The 18,009-nt window shown below is 40.4% G+C and overlaps 1 protein-coding gene across 1 annotated transcript in view; it reads left to right on the plus strand.

The window, feature by feature from the left end:
• znf236 (zinc finger protein 236) overlaps positions 1-18,009 on the plus strand; it is a gene marked incomplete at its 5' end in the record, with an annotated part of 67,156 nt that overhangs the window by 18,287 nt on the left and 30,860 nt on the right. The window contains 13 exons of the mRNA XM_083917956.1: positions 1,669-1,791; positions 2,527-2,700; positions 3,293-3,470; positions 3,864-4,136; positions 5,039-5,242; positions 5,371-5,503; positions 6,841-7,101; positions 7,272-7,504; positions 7,814-7,915; positions 10,315-10,457; positions 11,174-11,277; positions 14,870-15,021; positions 17,010-17,186. Coding sequence (XP_083774082.1) covers positions 1,669-1,791; positions 2,527-2,700; positions 3,293-3,470; positions 3,864-4,136; positions 5,039-5,242; positions 5,371-5,503; positions 6,841-7,101; positions 7,272-7,504; positions 7,814-7,915; positions 10,315-10,457; positions 11,174-11,277; positions 14,870-15,021; positions 17,010-17,186 — 2,257 coding nt within the window. The remainder of the gene's footprint in view (positions 1-1,668; positions 1,792-2,526; positions 2,701-3,292; positions 3,471-3,863; positions 4,137-5,038; positions 5,243-5,370; positions 5,504-6,840; positions 7,102-7,271; positions 7,505-7,813; positions 7,916-10,314; positions 10,458-11,173; positions 11,278-14,869; positions 15,022-17,009; positions 17,187-18,009) is intronic.

Consider the following 18,009-nt stretch of genomic DNA (forward strand, 5'->3'; position numbering starts at 1 on the left):
CCCCCCCAGTTAGGAGTGGAGCCTTTTCCCAACGATTTTCAAAACGATCTTTGAAGTGAATCTCAAACGCTGTCTGAGTTTTCTGAGAATTGTGAACATGTGAACATGTAGAGACAGAATTTACATGCTGTCGGGCAAATAAGATCAATAACATAAGGCTGTTTAGTTTGTTTACTAAAAAGACAAGGTGTAGAGCTGTTCTATAGGAAAGGGATCCTTAAATGACTCCTTTTGGGATCTGACGCTATTCAGAAAATACAATTAAATAAAATTAACTTGACTTTCAAGGGGGGCAGGGGTGCCGTTGGGGGGGGGGGGTTACGGGGGGGGGGGGTGCCCCCCTAATATAATGGTAGGGGAAACACTGGTAGTGCACTGAAGTACAACATAAGTGACCCAGACGTGGTGGAGGTCTATACTCTAATCAGACCATTTTCTACTAATCTACAATTACAATCGATACTATAAATGACTGACACAAATGTACATACATATACACAGCACTGGTTGACCTAAATACATTATTTATAAGTGGTGCTGTTGATCAGCATACTTATGAACACCAGTGCATGTTATGGTAAAGTTAATGTCCCCAGTGTGGACTGTTTGCATACAGAGATGTGTGAACCACATCGGACAGTTATACAGTTAGCTTTACCACTGACTGCCTCGTGCAACTCTGATTGTGAAAAAAGCTCACTTGTCTATCCTTCCAAGTATTAGGAAGTATCCAAGTATTAGGAAGTATCCTCAGCATCATTAGGAATAACAGTAAAACTATTACTAATAAAAGCAGTGGGTCCCAAGTTTTGTGGAATGCTGTCAAAGATTCTCTAACCGTAGACATTGTAAAATTTCAGAATGTTACGTCTGGCGAGCAAGGTGGTAAAGGCCACGACACATTGCATAGTAATGGGCAGATTTTTCGACGGAGGTAGCCCAAAAAGAGCAGTCAGGGGATTTGGTTCCAAATTTGTGTTAAGAGCCTGTTTGAGGGTTTAAAATATATCGGACCAAAATTCAGCAAGCTTCAGGCACGTCCAGAACATGTGTGCTTGGTCGGCTGGGGACTGCTTACAACGGTTGCAAGCATCACTATGACTAGGGTATATCTTAGCCAATTTAGAGTTGGTTAAGCACCTCCACTGTAATAGGCTCTGTCTGGCACAAATCAAGGATGAGTGGACCAGTTTTAAAATGTCCCTCCACTGGACTTCAGTAATGTCTATCAATAACCAAGCCTAGAGCGGTCGACAGAAGCACTCATGCCACTTTCAGCCATGTCTGTCTCGCTCTGTGTCTGTCTGTTTACTATGTAACCATGCCCACTCTGGCTGCAAGCAGAGAGAAGCTGCACACAGACACACTGCCCAGCTATCACACAAAGTTCATACCAAGTAGCGATACTAATAACATGTGAAATTGTTTTGTTTTCAACGGCAGAGTACCGCGATACCTTTCTAGTAGTATCGGTTTACCGTGCATCACTACTACACAACCAACACAACACAGCTTCAATTTGCTGAGGACTTTGATAGATGAAGATAATATCATTATATATTTCTCTCTCAGTACAAGATTTTTAAATATTTTTATTGACTAGAATGAGTCACCAAATACATAGCAGCCAGGGATAATGTTTTGTATGTGTTTTATGTTCTCTCATAGACTAAAGGTGTACCGCTGTTCCCGTGCATGGACTGCAGCTGTGTGTTCAAGAAATTAGGCAGTCTGAATGCCCACATCAGCAAGATGCACATCTCTGTGATTGAGGTGCCCTCCAGCACTCCGGTAACATGTTAATTCTTTTGACCCTGGTGAATCAGGTTATACTATTACAGTAATACACAGAAACAGACACAGGTATACTTTAGCCTAACAGCAGATAAACTTAGGGAATCTAGTTAAATATGGAGATATATTTTATTCAGAATTGAAAAATTTCAATTGTTTTTGTCAGTAGCTCATTGAATTTCCTTTTGCTTGTTTTTCCAAAGATGTTTTATTTTTCTCCTCACTGGTAGATCCTGATGCTCATAATGATGATTATTTTCAGAACTTCCGTCATTTCCCTTTACCCATATCTCTTAAAGCTTATGTTGCCTCAGACTGTTTGGGATTATCATAAAGTGGGTATGTCTGTAAAGGGGAGACTTTACAGCAACTCATTTTGGTTAAGATATCTTGAGGGACCCCTTTGAAAATGGCCATGCCAGTTTTCCCTCGTCAGAATTTAGCCTTTGGTGCATGATTTAGCTCACTGGTTGGTAGCAATGAATTTCTTAGATCTTATAGTTTCTAATCTAGAGCCTGCTGCAGCCTCCCAAACACAGGAAGAGACCAGTGCAAGTCAAGGGGTTAAAATGCAGTGATGGACTCTGTGTGAGAGGCAGGGGTGTAAAAAAATAAAAAAGGGCTCTATCTGCATGAGGTGGCCTGTCCTGATCTTGTGTATGACCCTCAAACTGGTCCTTTTTTTCTTTTATCCCTCTTTCTGGCTCCATTCCCCCTCTTCTTCTCCCTTAGGAGACAGAGATGACAGGTCAGGCTCATGGGGGGTCAGAGGGCGGCGAGGGGGTGACAGATGTCATCCAGCAACTTCTAGAGCTGTCTGAACAGGTCAGCGGGGAGACAGTCCAACCCGAACCTCCAGAGCCTGCTATTTCCATGGAAACTGCCATCAACCAGGACATCCTGCAGGTGAGCCAGGGGCTTTCACCCTCTCTAAATAAACCAGATGATCAGTACATCTAACATTCAGTAGAATTCAGGGCTCCATAGACTGACTGAGCTACAGCATATGACTCAAATATTATTCATAAAAAGCAACATTTTAACGAGTGCACCACCGAAGCTCAAGTACCTTAATGTGACCTGCACTCTTGAAGAAATGGGGAGGGACAAAATGTCCTAATTTGTAAAGTTCTTCTAGTTTTTCACTAACACACGCACGCACGCACACACGCACGCACGCACACACACACACACACACACACACACACACACACACACACACACACACACACACACACACACACACACACACACACACACACACAGTAGCTGTCAGTTCTGACCATTTAGGTGGAAATGATTTGGATGGAGAATATATTTGGACACAGAGAAGGAGATGAAGCCATACCTCGGATTCTTGAATTTATTATAATAATAATAATCTACATGATTGGGTAAAGTGTTTTTTTTAAGAATTGAGGAAAACATTCAATTGTAATATTTGAGTGGCACTGTAGTTTGTTCAAATCTGATTCAGATTCCTCTCCTGTTTCTGTAGCAAGCTCTGGAGAACAGCGGGCTGAGTGTGGTCCAGCCGCAGAGCGATGCCACATCCAGAGAGTCACAGAACCAGACCGGCGAGGGCACTGCTGGAGAAAGCAAAAAAGTACAACGGCCGGACAAACCAGCCAGGGAGAAGAAAAGGAGCATTTTTAAGAAACCCATACAAATGCCAGGTAGGGGAAATATTACAGACCATTCACTCAGTAAGTGAGCTGAAGCTCAGTAAGTTTGGTTTTGCCTTTCAGCAAAATTATTGATACACTTCTATCTTCTGGATATTTCAAACTGATTCATCAGTTTAGTTATTTACGTAAATAAATGAAACATTTGCAGTTTGAGAAACATTTTTGCCCGGCTTATCTGCAATCATATAATTAAAATGACGTCTCTGGTTACTGGCTGCTGTTCAAAGTAAAGAAGAAAAACAGTAATTTCATTTTTCAATTTGTTTATATAAACTGGGCGATTATGGCTTTACAAAGATGATAGATTAATTCATAATGAATAACCCAGCTATCAACAGACAGAACCAGTGGACAGCTGCTTCACTCTTCCTTCCTTTCCAGGCTCCATCAGGGAGGAGAATGGCGTTCGCTGGCATGGCTGCCCATATTGCTCTAAGGAGTTCAAGAAACCCAGTGACCTTGTTCGCCACATCCGCATCCACACTCACGAGAAGCCTTTCAAGTGCAAACAGTGCTTCAGAGCTTTTGCCGTCAAGAGTACCCTCACAGCACATATGAAAACGCACACCGGTATCAAGGCCTTTGAGTGTCAGTGCTGCCTCAAGTGCTTCTCCACTTCTGGTAGCATGAAGGTACACATGCGTCTGCATACAGGTGAGAAGCAGGTCCGCTTTATGAAAGGGTTACATTTAAAGCTAAACTGAATTTAACATTTGAACATACTTTTTTCACTCTATTGGCTTACTCCTCTTACCTTATATGCCACCATAATAAATATGCACATAAGTATAAAGGAGGAATATACAAGCTTTCAACATAAGGTTTTCTGGCAGCCAGCCTCTATCATTTAGTATTCAGCTCTATGTTATGATAAATTATGCAGCAAATGACAAAAGCTGGACCTGTGTAAATATAGTGGTGCCGTTGCTGCTAGAGCCCTCATTTGCACTTGTGTATTTGCAATCATTCTGTATTTGCTTATTCTTAGAGACAAACGTCTCAAAGAATTACCCCCTAGACATGAAATGTCAGCATTAGTGTGAATTAACCAAACTGTAACAGTTAAATTATTATATGCATTTGTGCATTCATTTTTGTCTCTCTATTTGCTATGTAATGGCACTGTCTATGTCAGTTGTTTACTTTGGCTTTGGTTATGTGTTAGCTCTTAGCTAAGGCTTTTGATAGATATGTTCTCAGCTGAAATTCTCACGAAGGCTTTGTGCTTATAGAGTTTCATATCTTTGTCACTTTTCCATCTGATGTCATTTAGTGTCATAGAAATATATATTGTCTCCTGCTAACTGAAAGGCCTTGTATAACCTTTTGTAGACACAAAATAAATAAAATTATATGAGCTTGCTTACAGTTTTGGTTTATGTGTGAGTTTCATATTTATTTAGATTGGTTTAGGGATAGTGACTTCTGATATATTTTATGTAATTTGTTGCTTGTTTTAAAATATCTTTTTATGTTCGTATAAAAGTACATATTTCAGCGTCTAATTCTCTAAATGCTAATGCTCCAAAAGTTCTGTTTTTCCCCACTTTTCTTAGGTGTACGTCCTTTCCCCTGCCCTCACTGTGACAAGATATTTCGTACATCTGGCCACAGGAAAACACACATTGCTTCTCACTTTAAAAACTTGCAGCAGAAGAAGCATAAGTTTCCCCGCAAAACCAACAAAGCCAAAGTGTCCAAGAGTAACCTACCTCTGCCTGATATCCCCCTGCAGGAACCCATCCTCATCACTGACTTTGGTAAGAGCATGTGTATACACATGGGGTGGTGATGCACCTGCGTTCATGATTGAAAACATATACATATTTGTATATACATTTTTGGTTCTGCACAAAATGAGATCTCTTCTCCATGTGCCGCTTAACAGGCCTCATCCCATCTCAAAACCCCCGTCTGGCTTTCCAACAATATCTTGAAGTGGTGGGCAGTGACCGACCATACAAGTGCCAGTTCTGTAGTAAGGCCTACAAGAAATCAAGCCATCTGAAACAGCATGTCAGGTAAAGCTTCTTCATAACATGACTTTTTGAGGGCCAATACACGTATTGTCTGATTAATCTGCTGGTAGTTGATAAATTTACTTCATATACTCTGCATTTTATTGGATTTTCTAAATTATTACATCTGAGACAAGGTACTAGGTGATAGATGATGGTGTCTATTTCCACACAGTGGAATTGCATGTTGTTAGTGGATTGTGTTAATTAGTGGAAGCATTTATACAAAGAATAAAAGGAGCCCAAGGATGAAGCCTTGGGGAACACCACAGATCAGTGGGGCCACACAAGAGGGGCATCACTGGCTCTGTTTGACACATATGACTTAAACATGTCAAAGGAGCCTTTCCACCACTCCCAGACCTAAATTTCTACTTGAAACACTTGGCCAAGAGAACGACAGTGTATCATTAGGATGTCCCTCTCTGTTGGTGTCTAACAGAGAATAGAGTAACCTGAACCATTCAGAGATTGATGGAGAATCTGTTCCAAATGGTTTGTATACCCTCGGCTTAGATATTCATGTCAGAGAACTACAGAGAATAGTGCTGAGCTGTAGTTAACTTTAGGTGATGAGTTTGGTGTATTACGAAAGCACCAAGGGCAGTTAGCAGGTGACAAGAGGAGAAGCAGCAGGGTTGTGTTCAGCATTTGCCAGGCAAGCACATCCCCAATTTCTCATTACACAATAATAGTCAAATCAACCTATTAATATGCTCTTATTCTATTTTTGCAAATCCAATACTGTTATTAGAGGTCATTTTGAATACATATACCTTTACATTGCTTGCTCCTTATAATACCTGACATAAATGAACAGTACAAAAACCTTTTTTTCAAAACTTACCTTAAAATGTCTGTCAGTCATGCATGAAATGTAATATTGAAACAGCAGCAGTGAGAATGATTTATAGCTGTGAATAACTCCACTTCTCAGACCTCTGTATCTCTGTTGAACTTTCTAGTTTTTGTATTATGACAGACTTTCAGCATTTGACTTAATTTAAATATTAAGAGGTTAATCTAAATAATGGCATCCTCTTCATCCTTGCGGTGACTTCAGATTGTCACGTCTCCATTTGCCAGGGTTGTCAGAAGTTGCATAAAAACTTTCCACCTTATTCTGAAGAGTTCATTATCTTTTCTTTTCATTTAGTTTATCCTAGAAGTTAAATGTAGATTTTTTGTACATAACAATACCACCTTCTAAATTACTTCAATTGAAAAATCAGCATATTTAATAACATGCTACTGCTGTGTGCTTGGTGTCCCACTAAAAACTAAATACTAAAACTGCAATTTCATGTCTAACTAGCGTAGCCTTCCTTTTGTCATCCTAGGTCTCATACAGGAGAAAGGCCCTACAAGTGTGTGCAGTGCAGTCGGGGTTTCGCCTCCTCAGGAGTTCTCAAGGCTCACATCAGGACCCACTCAGGCCTAAAGGCGTACAAGTGCCTGATGTGCGACACCACTTTCACAACCAGCGGCAGCCTGCGGCGCCACATGACCACACACAGTGACCTGCGACCTTACATGTGCCCCTACTGCCAGAAGACCTTCAAATCATCACCCAACTGCAGGAAGCACATGAAAACACACAGGTTTGGGCTAAGTCTGCGTGTCTGTTCGTGGTTGTGTTTGTTACGTACAATTTTGCCATGTACCTTGGAGCATCATACATGCAGTGACACGGACGTCCTATACAATCCAAGTAAAAGTAGAATAACACTAAAATTTACAGTTCTCTATTATTCTTGTTCTGCCACACCAGGTATGAACTGGCCCAGCAACTGCAGCCCCAGTCAACAGATGACCCCTTAGGAGGGGGCACTGTGGCTCATGATATGCAGGTGGAAATAGAGGGTGATTCCCTCCAGCAGCCACCTGCTACCTCAGAAGAGCAGCAAAGTATGCTGGGACTGGGCCAGACAGAGGTTGTGAATGGAAGTCAACAAGTGACATTGGATGCACCCCTGACTGAGCAACCCCTTGTACAAGGAGAAGGTAAGCGGGAGCGGGCCCAGATGGGTGGCCAAGGAGTGGCACATCATAGATGGATTACTGAACAGCCTGACATGTGCCCTACCAGGTACAGGGGCAGTGTGAAATCATTGTTAACATTTCTTTTTTTTTTTTTTTTTACCTTTTTTAAAGAACATTTAGGATCGAAACTTCAGAACTAATTTTTGTATCTAAAATATTTGGGGACCTTTACTAGTTGCAGAACAGCCAAGATGTCCTCCATCCACCTTTGTCTTTGAGACTCAGACTAATCTGTTGTTTTGCTGTGCATCTCTTTCTCTGTGGCGACAGACTCGTATGGGACTACCCAGCATGCTCTGCCTCAGAATATCAGCCAGTTTGAGACACCAGCACTTCCTCAGCCTGCCTTTGACCAGCAAGCTCTAACGCAAGGTACAAATCGTCGTGTGGGCATTTCCATTCTGTTTATGTTTATTGCACATAATCTGTTTTCAAACAATTGAGTGCATGTTTATGTATGACAAAGAAGTAGAAAATCTTTGTAAACTGTCACCTTATTGTGCAAAACATATGTTTTTTGATTGAGAAGTGAAAAGACAATGAGCTGTAGCAAGTCACTTATCGTTCCAGTAATTACCCTATAGAGTTGTCTGCTATAAGAGTTAATTGATTGTGCAGTGTACACATGTTTGCCTCACGAAACCATCTCTGTAAAGAAATAATTCACTTTAGATTATCATTAAAAACAAATCAAGCATTAATGACGGAATAAAGTCTGTGTCAGTTGCACTCGTCTCTCACAGGAGAAAGCAGCTGTTGGTTGTGGAGAAAAGCCAGACTCACTACAATTCAAACAGTTAATTTGCTCATAGAGAGATACAAGGCATTTTCACAGATGGTTCATGTACTGTCGCCATGCCTTCTTCACTCTCCATTGTATAACTCTCAATCCAGTCTAGTACACTCAAGCATATGGTTGCTATTTTACTCCTGCCAACAAACCCAAGTTCCCACCACGGGTTCCAGTCAGGTGGCATAGCTGACTGCTGATGGCAGTCTGGATCTGTGGAATCAGTGTTGTGGGCAGCATATAGTAGCAAACTGACAGCAAACATCTGTCTGTCAATACCTTTTCTATTCTCTTAGGAGGCATGACAACCTTTTTAACTGTCCAGAACAGAATTTCAACATTTTCGGAAGGAGGCCATCCAGCCTCAAGTGCCATCAAATATTCGAGGACACACAGCGTATGTGCCTGGGCAAGAGACACTTGAGCTGCTTATCATATTTGAACTCCATGAATACAACTGCTATGATTATGTTGCTCATGATATAGCCTATAACATTGATCCCTGGGTTTTCATGTGGGTAACCCTCTATTGCTTTGATGTTTGTAACTTAGTGTGTTTGCTCAACAGTCATCTCACATACCTCAGTGTCGTATTTGGTAAATTACTGGAGCTCCAACTTTCAGGGTGCCCGTGCTGTGCGTCGATTGAGGTTTACATACCGGGTCTGCAGCAAAATTATGAGCTCTAAAACTGCCACATAATGTATGAATAAGCTCACCCAGCCTGCCAAACGGATTAAAAAGAGCTTTGTATTGTTCTTCTTTTGCAGTAGTTACTTTTGTTGTGAAATTTAGATGGAAATTATGGCATATTTTGACATTCTTTGAAAATTTAAATCATACTTTTGAATGGTTGAATGCAAATTTTGTCACTGTACTGAAAACGGCCTTTCAGTTAGCTTTAAACTGGATGTTGAAACAGAATCTCAAAGCATAGAAGGATAAATATGATAAATAGAACTGATTTGAATGCATGTAGCTTGAATGCATTTTTTGTAATTTGCTGTTGAAAGAAGTGTCCGCCAAATGAAGGCGATGTTAGTTTGCCCGCCCACGTGCAATAACAAATTAGAAGAGATAAACAAAGTCAGCAGACAACAGTATCAACGTTATACTGCCACAATAAATAACACAAACCAACGCATACTCTAAGATCAGGTGCCCACCTAGCCACAACATTTAAAAAAAAAAGTATATTGATACAATAATATAGAATGTCTTGATAAACTAAAGGAGACCATAAGTGATGAACCTCAAAACAGAAACAGTGAGTATGAATGCATTAAAACATTTAAGATTAACAAAGGTAAATACTGTAAAACACATACAACATATACAGTACTTAGTACATGTTATTCAAGCATTTCACAGCTGTGACAACCCATCTATTGCTTATTATTATTATTATTATTGTCACACACTTGCGAAGGAGCAGATAATTATATAACGTAATAGGCACACATAGTAGTAACCCATGCACTGCTCAATGATCAGTGTCAGCAAGCAACAGCTTCAATGACTGATGGAATTGTGCTCACAGATCAGTAATTTAAAATCAATAAGCCATCTTTCTTGTGGCAGGCCGAGATTCTTCCTGTTTTTGTTTTTTTAGCTGTCTTGTGCAGAAGGTGGATACATGAAAATGTGATTCTAGAGTTCATAGTTTGCCATTATTATTTTGCAAAGACAAACATTTTGTTTTGTGCTGAGTTGCAGATCTGTTGTTGCTGTTGCTGCTGTGGCATCAGGCATTCTGCCTCTTTTAGAGTTAGTGTTTTAATTCTAAATTCTTTCATAGCTTGCAGAACTACATTATAGTATTATAGTATATTATAGCATTTATGGTTCTGTGGTTCTGTAGCCCAAACAGTTGAACAATTAATAGGCTAAAAATGGTCATCTTCAATGAGCTGGTGCTAGTGCCTTTAAATCTGCCCAATAATTTGTGACTGATTATTATGTGTTCTCTGGCTCCCTTTAGGCTTCACCATCTCTGAATCCAGCTACAATCAGTCCCAGTTCTCCACCGTCCAGCAGCTGCAAGATTCCAGCACCCTGGAGTCTCAGGCCCTGTCTTCTAGCTATCACCCCCCGAATCTGCTCCACGTTCCCAGTGATGAGGTGGTGAGTCTGGGCCTCCACATGTACGCTTAGCCTTTACCTACACTCACCTGTACATTCTCAGATGTCTCTTTAGAAAGCTGACATATTCACTGTCAATGAAGATACATTTTGGCACAAGTTGTTGCATAGAGTTGCTGGATTAACATCCTGACTTTATCATTGATTATGCAGGACACTGGGTATCTTGTTGTGTTTTATATTTAATTTTCATAATCCTTCTTATTTTCTACTTTTCATTTTGATCTTAATTCTAACAACCATCTCCAATAACACAGGAGGGTATCTAACATTTCACAATTTGGTGATTAAACTCGTTTTTCTTGCTAGAGTGGTACGAGGAGATTGATACCACTCTTGTGTCTGTGTGTTAAGTACAGAACTGGAGGTTAGAAACTGCTAGCCTGGCCCTCTCCATTGTTTGAAAAGGTCTAGCACCTTAATGATTAAAGATCCCATGAAATGGTATTATTTTCTTAGTGTGAGACTTGCCAATTTATTAGGTAGACCCAACTGGAACAAATGTATTCTAATTCAACAGTCCTGCAGTAAATCCTACCTTTATGAAGGTTATAATGTTCAGTTTCTGTTTAAACCGTTTTAGAAAGGTGCTGATTCTAAAATGATTATGCGTGTGACTAGGGCTGCCTCGATTAGGCGTCATAATCTCAATTCCCAAAATCCCTCTTGACATTGTCTCTCAAATGATTTCTCTTTAGACAAATGGGCTTCTTCAGCAGAGCAGTCAGGATGAGCTTCAGCTGACTACTGAAACACACGACTACCAGGATGACAGCGTGAACAACAGCAAGAGAGCTTACAGGTTTGTTCTGAGTCATTTCTTCTAATCCCATTGCATCTCCATACTTAGGAACGGGGTTTAAAAAGTGTGAAATCATACAGAAAATTTCTAGCAATATGAAATTGGTTTTGAAACGACGGGAAAGGGGAAATATATAGTCTATCAGAATGCAACAGATTGAGTTTTGTCTTTGTAAGCTGTTTCTACACCCCTGTGGAAGTAATGGGTAACTTTTTTTAAGTATCTCAGTCGAGGTTCCAAGCCAGCTGAGCAGATACTAAAGTGGACTTTAGCGTGTGTTGTGAGATTCAACTCCCGTCTGCGCAGGAGACGAGAGACAAAGGTGTTTAATTAGGCAATATCACACTCGAGGGAGGGCTGTTGTGCTGAATATCCGCACAAGTGTAATTCAGTTGTAGGCACAAGGCCGCACACACTTCCTTCCCTTCGTCCTCCTTTGAGTCTGATGAACATTCATAGTTTAGCTCAAATGTCGTTTGTGGAAATATGACCATTCTTTGCTGTGCAAAGTTTGCCACAATCTAGGACATTTAACAACTGATATAACGTAAATTAACAGTTATTAGAACACCTGTACAGCAGAGTGATGTCTGTTGTTGTTTACAGTGATCAGTTGCTTCTCGTTGCACCACACCGCCTCAATACTAACGCGGATTGGACCTTCGCTCACGAGGCTAGTGTTCTATATAAGCACCCATGGAAAGTCTCTTGTCCAATTAAATATCTTCGTCAGAACTAACTGTTAAATATAAAATATAAAAAGTGTTACGTTTGTCCAATGTGTCCTGATTACCTGCGTCATAATAAAAGTTTTTAAATAACTAAACAACGGGACAGACTTTTATTATGAATATTGTATAGGAAATAGAAATGTGTTTATCAGTACAAACAAAATAAGGTTGTTGTCTAACGACGGACCTCTGTGCCGACACGGAGCTCCAGACAGCTGGTGATAAGAGCAAAGTAAACAAGGTTCCCTCTCAGTGGTTTCAGTGACATGAAAAATACTTTTATGATGTTTTAAATGATAAAAACAGCCAAAATACACAGAGGTACCATGGAGCCGTGGCCCTGAAATGCCACTGACTGAACACACATACAAGCGGGTAGCTGCAGCAGTGGAAAAGCGTATCCCTGCCGTGCTGGGCTGGGCCCACGAGTCTAGTTGAGCTGGTACCATTCAGTGGAAAAACATCATTAGCGGTTTGAGGAAATACTCCTACCTCGTCAGCTTTTAAAGTCCAAACTGTTGCAAAAAGCCTCAAGTCTTCTGATTCTTCCTCTGCAATCTTTGCACACCTGCATTTTTCAAAGTCATCTTGATCTTTCTTTTTTTATACAGATCCTTTCAAACTGTCAGAATAGTGAGATGACATTAGTGAAGCGTGATCCTGAGGTCTTAGTCCAGCATTAAGTGGGCCATTCAAGGACACTCAGTGACTTTCCCACAAATGCTCCCGTTGTCTTGCCTGAGTGAGTTGTATTGAAAAGTGAATCTTTCGCCAGTCCTGACGTTGTTTATGCTGTGTTCATTGCCTCCTCATGACTCAATGCTGCCAAAGCCACATTTCACAGCAGACATGGTGTTAACCATGCCATGGAAAGTCCCTGGTTTTCACAAAAGCACTTGATATTCAGACTCAAGAGTACAACTTTGTCTCATCAAACCAGACCATCTTTTTCAACGTGCTCTCAGAGCACTTTGAGAGCAGATTGGCAAACTCCAGGTAACTCAGGAGCGACATTCATCATTTTGGCTTGATTTTATCGCAGCACTCTGACATGATGATCTGTGGTACTGAGCTTCTGCTAGTCTCCTCTTTTTCTTTTCTCTGAGTCCCTATCTTGAACAAACAACCCCTTTCCCTAGATGAATTCAAGATTAATTGCAGTGTCTTAGCATACCGGAACAGGTGCTCTTTACTGAGACTTAGACACGTATGCACTTTAAGAACTTTCTGTTCTTCTTATTGTTTAGACAATCTTTTACCAGCTACTACCCTTAGAAATTGTGTTATCTGAGATGCACCACGGGACAGAGCAATTGTATTCCTGTTTAGATTCCATTATCGCAGTGTTTGTGTTGTTATAGTCATTATTATTATTATAGGCACAATCATAAACACTGAGCCCCAGGAAAATAGAAACCATAGTTTACATCATTCACGATGACTGCTTTTAATAACGTTATGTGCCTTCATACAACAGTTCCCCCCGACTAAGCAATAGGATTTAGCAACATGCCCTAGAGAGACATTCATGTTTGCCAGGGTATCTAAGGCATCTCCTCAATATCTTGTAATCATTGTTCTTTCTATATATCAGAACTTGCAAAAAGTTTTTAACAACTCTGTGAAAAGAAGAAAAACCGAGTGTGAATTAATTCAGGGGATTTGACCAGAAGGAAATAGATAACGTCTCTGAATCCTCCATAGTTTCCCTGCGAGTCAGGATTACCACTCTAACAAAAAGGAACTTTAGAGAGGTATATCAAAAATGATTTGGATCATTCTTTGGGAATAATGCGTGTATGCTTATCTGCTTAAATGTCTGTTCTAGTTCACATTTGACATATTCATTATTGATTTATCTATCAGGTTAATCAGTGCAGACTTGCCCCACACTGTGCCACAGCAGCACTTAAATAATATAGTGTGCTTTAATAAGATAATTTAAGCATTTTTTTAAATCACGCAAGTAGTAAAGTTACTTTCCCTGTAACTAATGACTTTTATATTTGATAATGTAATTTGATTACTTTTTAGAGAAGTAACTGTAATTAAAGGACAGGCATATAGACACAAACAAGTTCAGAAAACAGTGTATAGAACGAGACAGTCCTGAATCAGATGTGTGAACCAAAGCTTCAGCAAAAAGAAAAAGATATAATGAAGTCAGTATTATACTTTTAGACCCAATTTCTTAACATGTTTTTTCTATATTTTATGTATTTCTTTCTCAATACAAAAGTTGCAGCTACCCTCCCCAACTTCCTTTGACAACGATGCAACTCAGTGTATTTAAAAAGGTTTCACAACGTCAAACAACATAATTAAAAGTTTGCCATACCTGCAACAAATACACAACAAACAAAACCTTTTTTTTCATCTGCCAGCTGCTTTGGGGACAATGGACACTGACTGTCAGCAAAAGGTGGTGGTGGTTATGAGTGCTGTCCTGTGAGTTATTCAGTGTTCTTCTTCGCATTAACAAAGAGGCAGACAGGTCATTAGTGTCGTAGCAGCAGCAGCCAACGTTTGCATAACTAACTAACTACAGAATGAGGAGTCAAAATTCTGACATTACATCTTAACGTTAGTCTTCATGTTCTCCATGACAGATGCATCTTGTTCAGCAGGTTTTTACACACACACACACACACACACACACACACACACACACACACACACACACACACACACACACACACACACACACACACACACACACACACACACACACACACACACACACACACACACACACACACACACACACACACTGGTGACTGGGCAAGTAAAAATGAACATTAACGTTGAACCCTGGGCACTGTAAGTAACAGCATCAATTATCAGGCTTTTCCCCTTTTCAGGTGCAGCTGGTGCAATAAGGGCTTCAAAAAGTCAAGTCATCTAAAACAGCATGTGCGCTCCCACACCGGGGAGAAACCATACAGATGTCATCTCTGTGGAAGAGCCTTTGTATCAGCTGGAGTGTTGAAGTCCCACCTTAACACACATACAGGTACCAAGTGCTGAATTAATTAAATTTTACAAACTGAAAAGCCTTTAATGCTAAAGTTTGTTAAAGCGGTCACTATATCCCGACGGCACAATAAGACAGACGATCCTTGAACAGTTTGTCCCTCTCTCTCCCTCTCCTGGTCTGCTGCTAATGTCATCTGCTAGATTCTACTGCGACTGACCATCAACCAGAGCGATGAGGAGTCCCTGACATAGTGTCAATAACTGCTCTGAACTTCGATTATGCTGTGAAACTAGGTAGCCCTGATCAAATATGAAGCACTGCCTAGTTTCACAGTTTGTTTAGAGCAGTTTTTGACACTGCCTCGGTGAGTTTTCAGCTTTGAGTGGTGTAGTATGCGGGTTTGGTGAAATCTAGCAGATGACATTAGGAGCACACAGAGAGGGCTCTGAGAGAACAGAAGTTTGAGGGAGAGCTGTGTGACTTAGTACAATGAGATAGATGATCTGTAACAGTCAGGATATACGTAGTTCAAACTTCAGCTTTAGAGATATAGTCCGTAAGATTTTAATCTATTTCACTGTTTTTTAAGTTATTACCGTATTTTTCAGGTTACAAGTCGCTCCGGAGTATAAGTCTCACCAGCCGAAAATGCATAATAAAGAAGGAAAAAAACATATATAAGTCGCACTCGAGTATAAGTCGCATTTTTGGGGGGAAATTTTTTTGATAAAATCCAACACCAAGAATAGACATTTCATCTTGAAAGGCAATTTAAAATAAAAATAGAATAGAGAACAACAGGCTGAATAAGTGTACGTTATATGACGCATAAACAACGAACTGAGAACGTGCCTGGTATGTTAACATAACTTATTACGGTAAGAGTCATTCAAATAACTATAACATATAGAACATACTATACGTTTACCAAACAATCTGTCACTCCTTATCACTAAATCCACTGAACTCTTCTTCCTCGGTGTCACTTCTGAACAACTCCGCCAACTCCAAGTAGCAGGTAGCATCTTTTTTTCACAATGCACTTCTGCCATGACCCGCCCCCGCCGAATTTTGACTGGTTGACGTGTGTGTGTGACGATTGCTGATATACGCCTAGTCTCTTACGTGACTGAGATAAATAATAGCCCGGGCTATTATTTGATATTTTACGGTAATGTGTTAATAATTTCACACATAAGTCGCTCCAGAGTATAAGTCGCACCCCCGGCCAAACAATGAAAAAAACTGTGACTTATAATCCGAAAATACAGTATATCTCAAAAAGGGAGTTAAAACAATGTGTGTGTGTGTGTGTGTGTGTGTGTGTGTGTGTGTGTGTGTGTGTGTGTGTGTGTGTGTGTGTGTGTGTGTGTGTGTGTGTGTGTGTGTGTGTGTGTGTGTGTGTGTGTGTGTGTGTGTGTGTGTGTGTGTGTGTGTGTGTGTGTGTGTGTGTGTGTGTGTGTGTGTGTGTGTGTGTGTGTGTGTGTGTGTTTTCTTACCGCAAAAGAGGCCGCTAGAAGCAAGGTATCTTAGGGATAATGACTATTAATCACTATAATGACTATTAATCACTATAATGCATCATATTCAATTGTACCATATTTTGGAATATTCAAAGGATTTAATCCAAGTTGTGATTAAGCATGTCATTATCTTATATCCCAAAGTCAGGTCATGCATTTCATTAACATCGCAGTTTAATTAAAAGAAGAAAATTGGTGGCACTGCTACACCATCGCATGCCACAGTCAGTAGTTACTGATTCAAGATATGTGAAAAACAGAAAAAAAGATGCTCATGGTTCTTATGTAATGAGTTTTACCAAATGGCCTGAGGTAAATTAGTAATATGAGTATAATTAGACAGATAGATAGAGTTATGGAAAGTTATCCAGTTTTATAATTTGTTTTTTGTTTTTTTTAGTTAAATTTCTCTAGTAAAACCTCCTGAAACACTTTAAATAGAACTCCCTGCACCCTGCAGACAGCACGTGAAACCCTGCCTCTCTCATCTCTTGCTGACAGGAGTGAAGCCCTTTAAGTGTAATGTTTGCGACGCCTCATTCACCACCAACGGCAGCCTGAACCGCCACATGATTATCCACATCAAGTCTTTCAAATGCTCCATGTGTGACGAGAGCTTCAGGACCAGCCTGCTGTGTAAAAAACATATGAAGAAGGAGCATGCTGTGGAGGAACAAAGTAAGGACACTGAGACAACATTCAGATGTTTCATTGCCACGGGCGTTACCAAGGGGGGGAAGGGGACAGACTACCCAGGTCCCAAAGTTGGGGTGTTTTGTTTGTCATGTTTTCTATGGAGCCCTAAAAGGCAATGTAAAAAAACATATACTATTATACACATAGGATATATTATCCTGACGTAGGAGAAAGTATCACTTAGTTGTGTTTATTACACTTATAAGCTATAACTTATTATTGCACTTATACACTCACCAGCCGCTTTATTAGTTACACCTGTCCAGCTGCTCGTTAACACAAATTTCAGCCAATCCCATGGCAGCAACCACATGCATTTAAGCATGTAGACATGGTCAAGAGGATGTTCTGCAGTTCAAAGCGAGCGTCAGAATGGGGAAGAAAGGGGATTTAAGTGACTTTGAACGTGGCATGGTTGTTGGTGCCAGACAGGCTGGTCTGAGTATTTCAGAAACTGCTGATCTACTGGGATTTTCATGCACAACCATCTCTAGGGTTTAAAGAGAATGGTCCCAAAAAAAGAAAATATCCAGTAAGCGGCAGTTCTATGGGCGCAAATGCCTTGTTGATGCCAGAGTTCAGAGGAGAATGGCCAGACTGGTTGGAGCTGATAGAAAGGCAACAGTAACTCAAATATCCACTGGTTCCAACAGAAGAATGCAGGAGAGAATCTGAACACACAACACCACCTACTTTCTAGCAGATAGGGAACAGCAGCAGAAGACCACACTGACACTTTATTAAGCACTAGGTATGCCTTATAAAGTGGCCGCTGAGTGTAGCTAATAGTCTGTTTATGTATAGG

Source organism: Echiichthys vipera (assembly GCF_963691815.1).
Source record: "Echiichthys vipera genome assembly, chromosome: 8".
NCBI lineage: Eukaryota > Metazoa > Chordata > Actinopteri > Perciformes > Trachinidae > Echiichthys > Echiichthys vipera.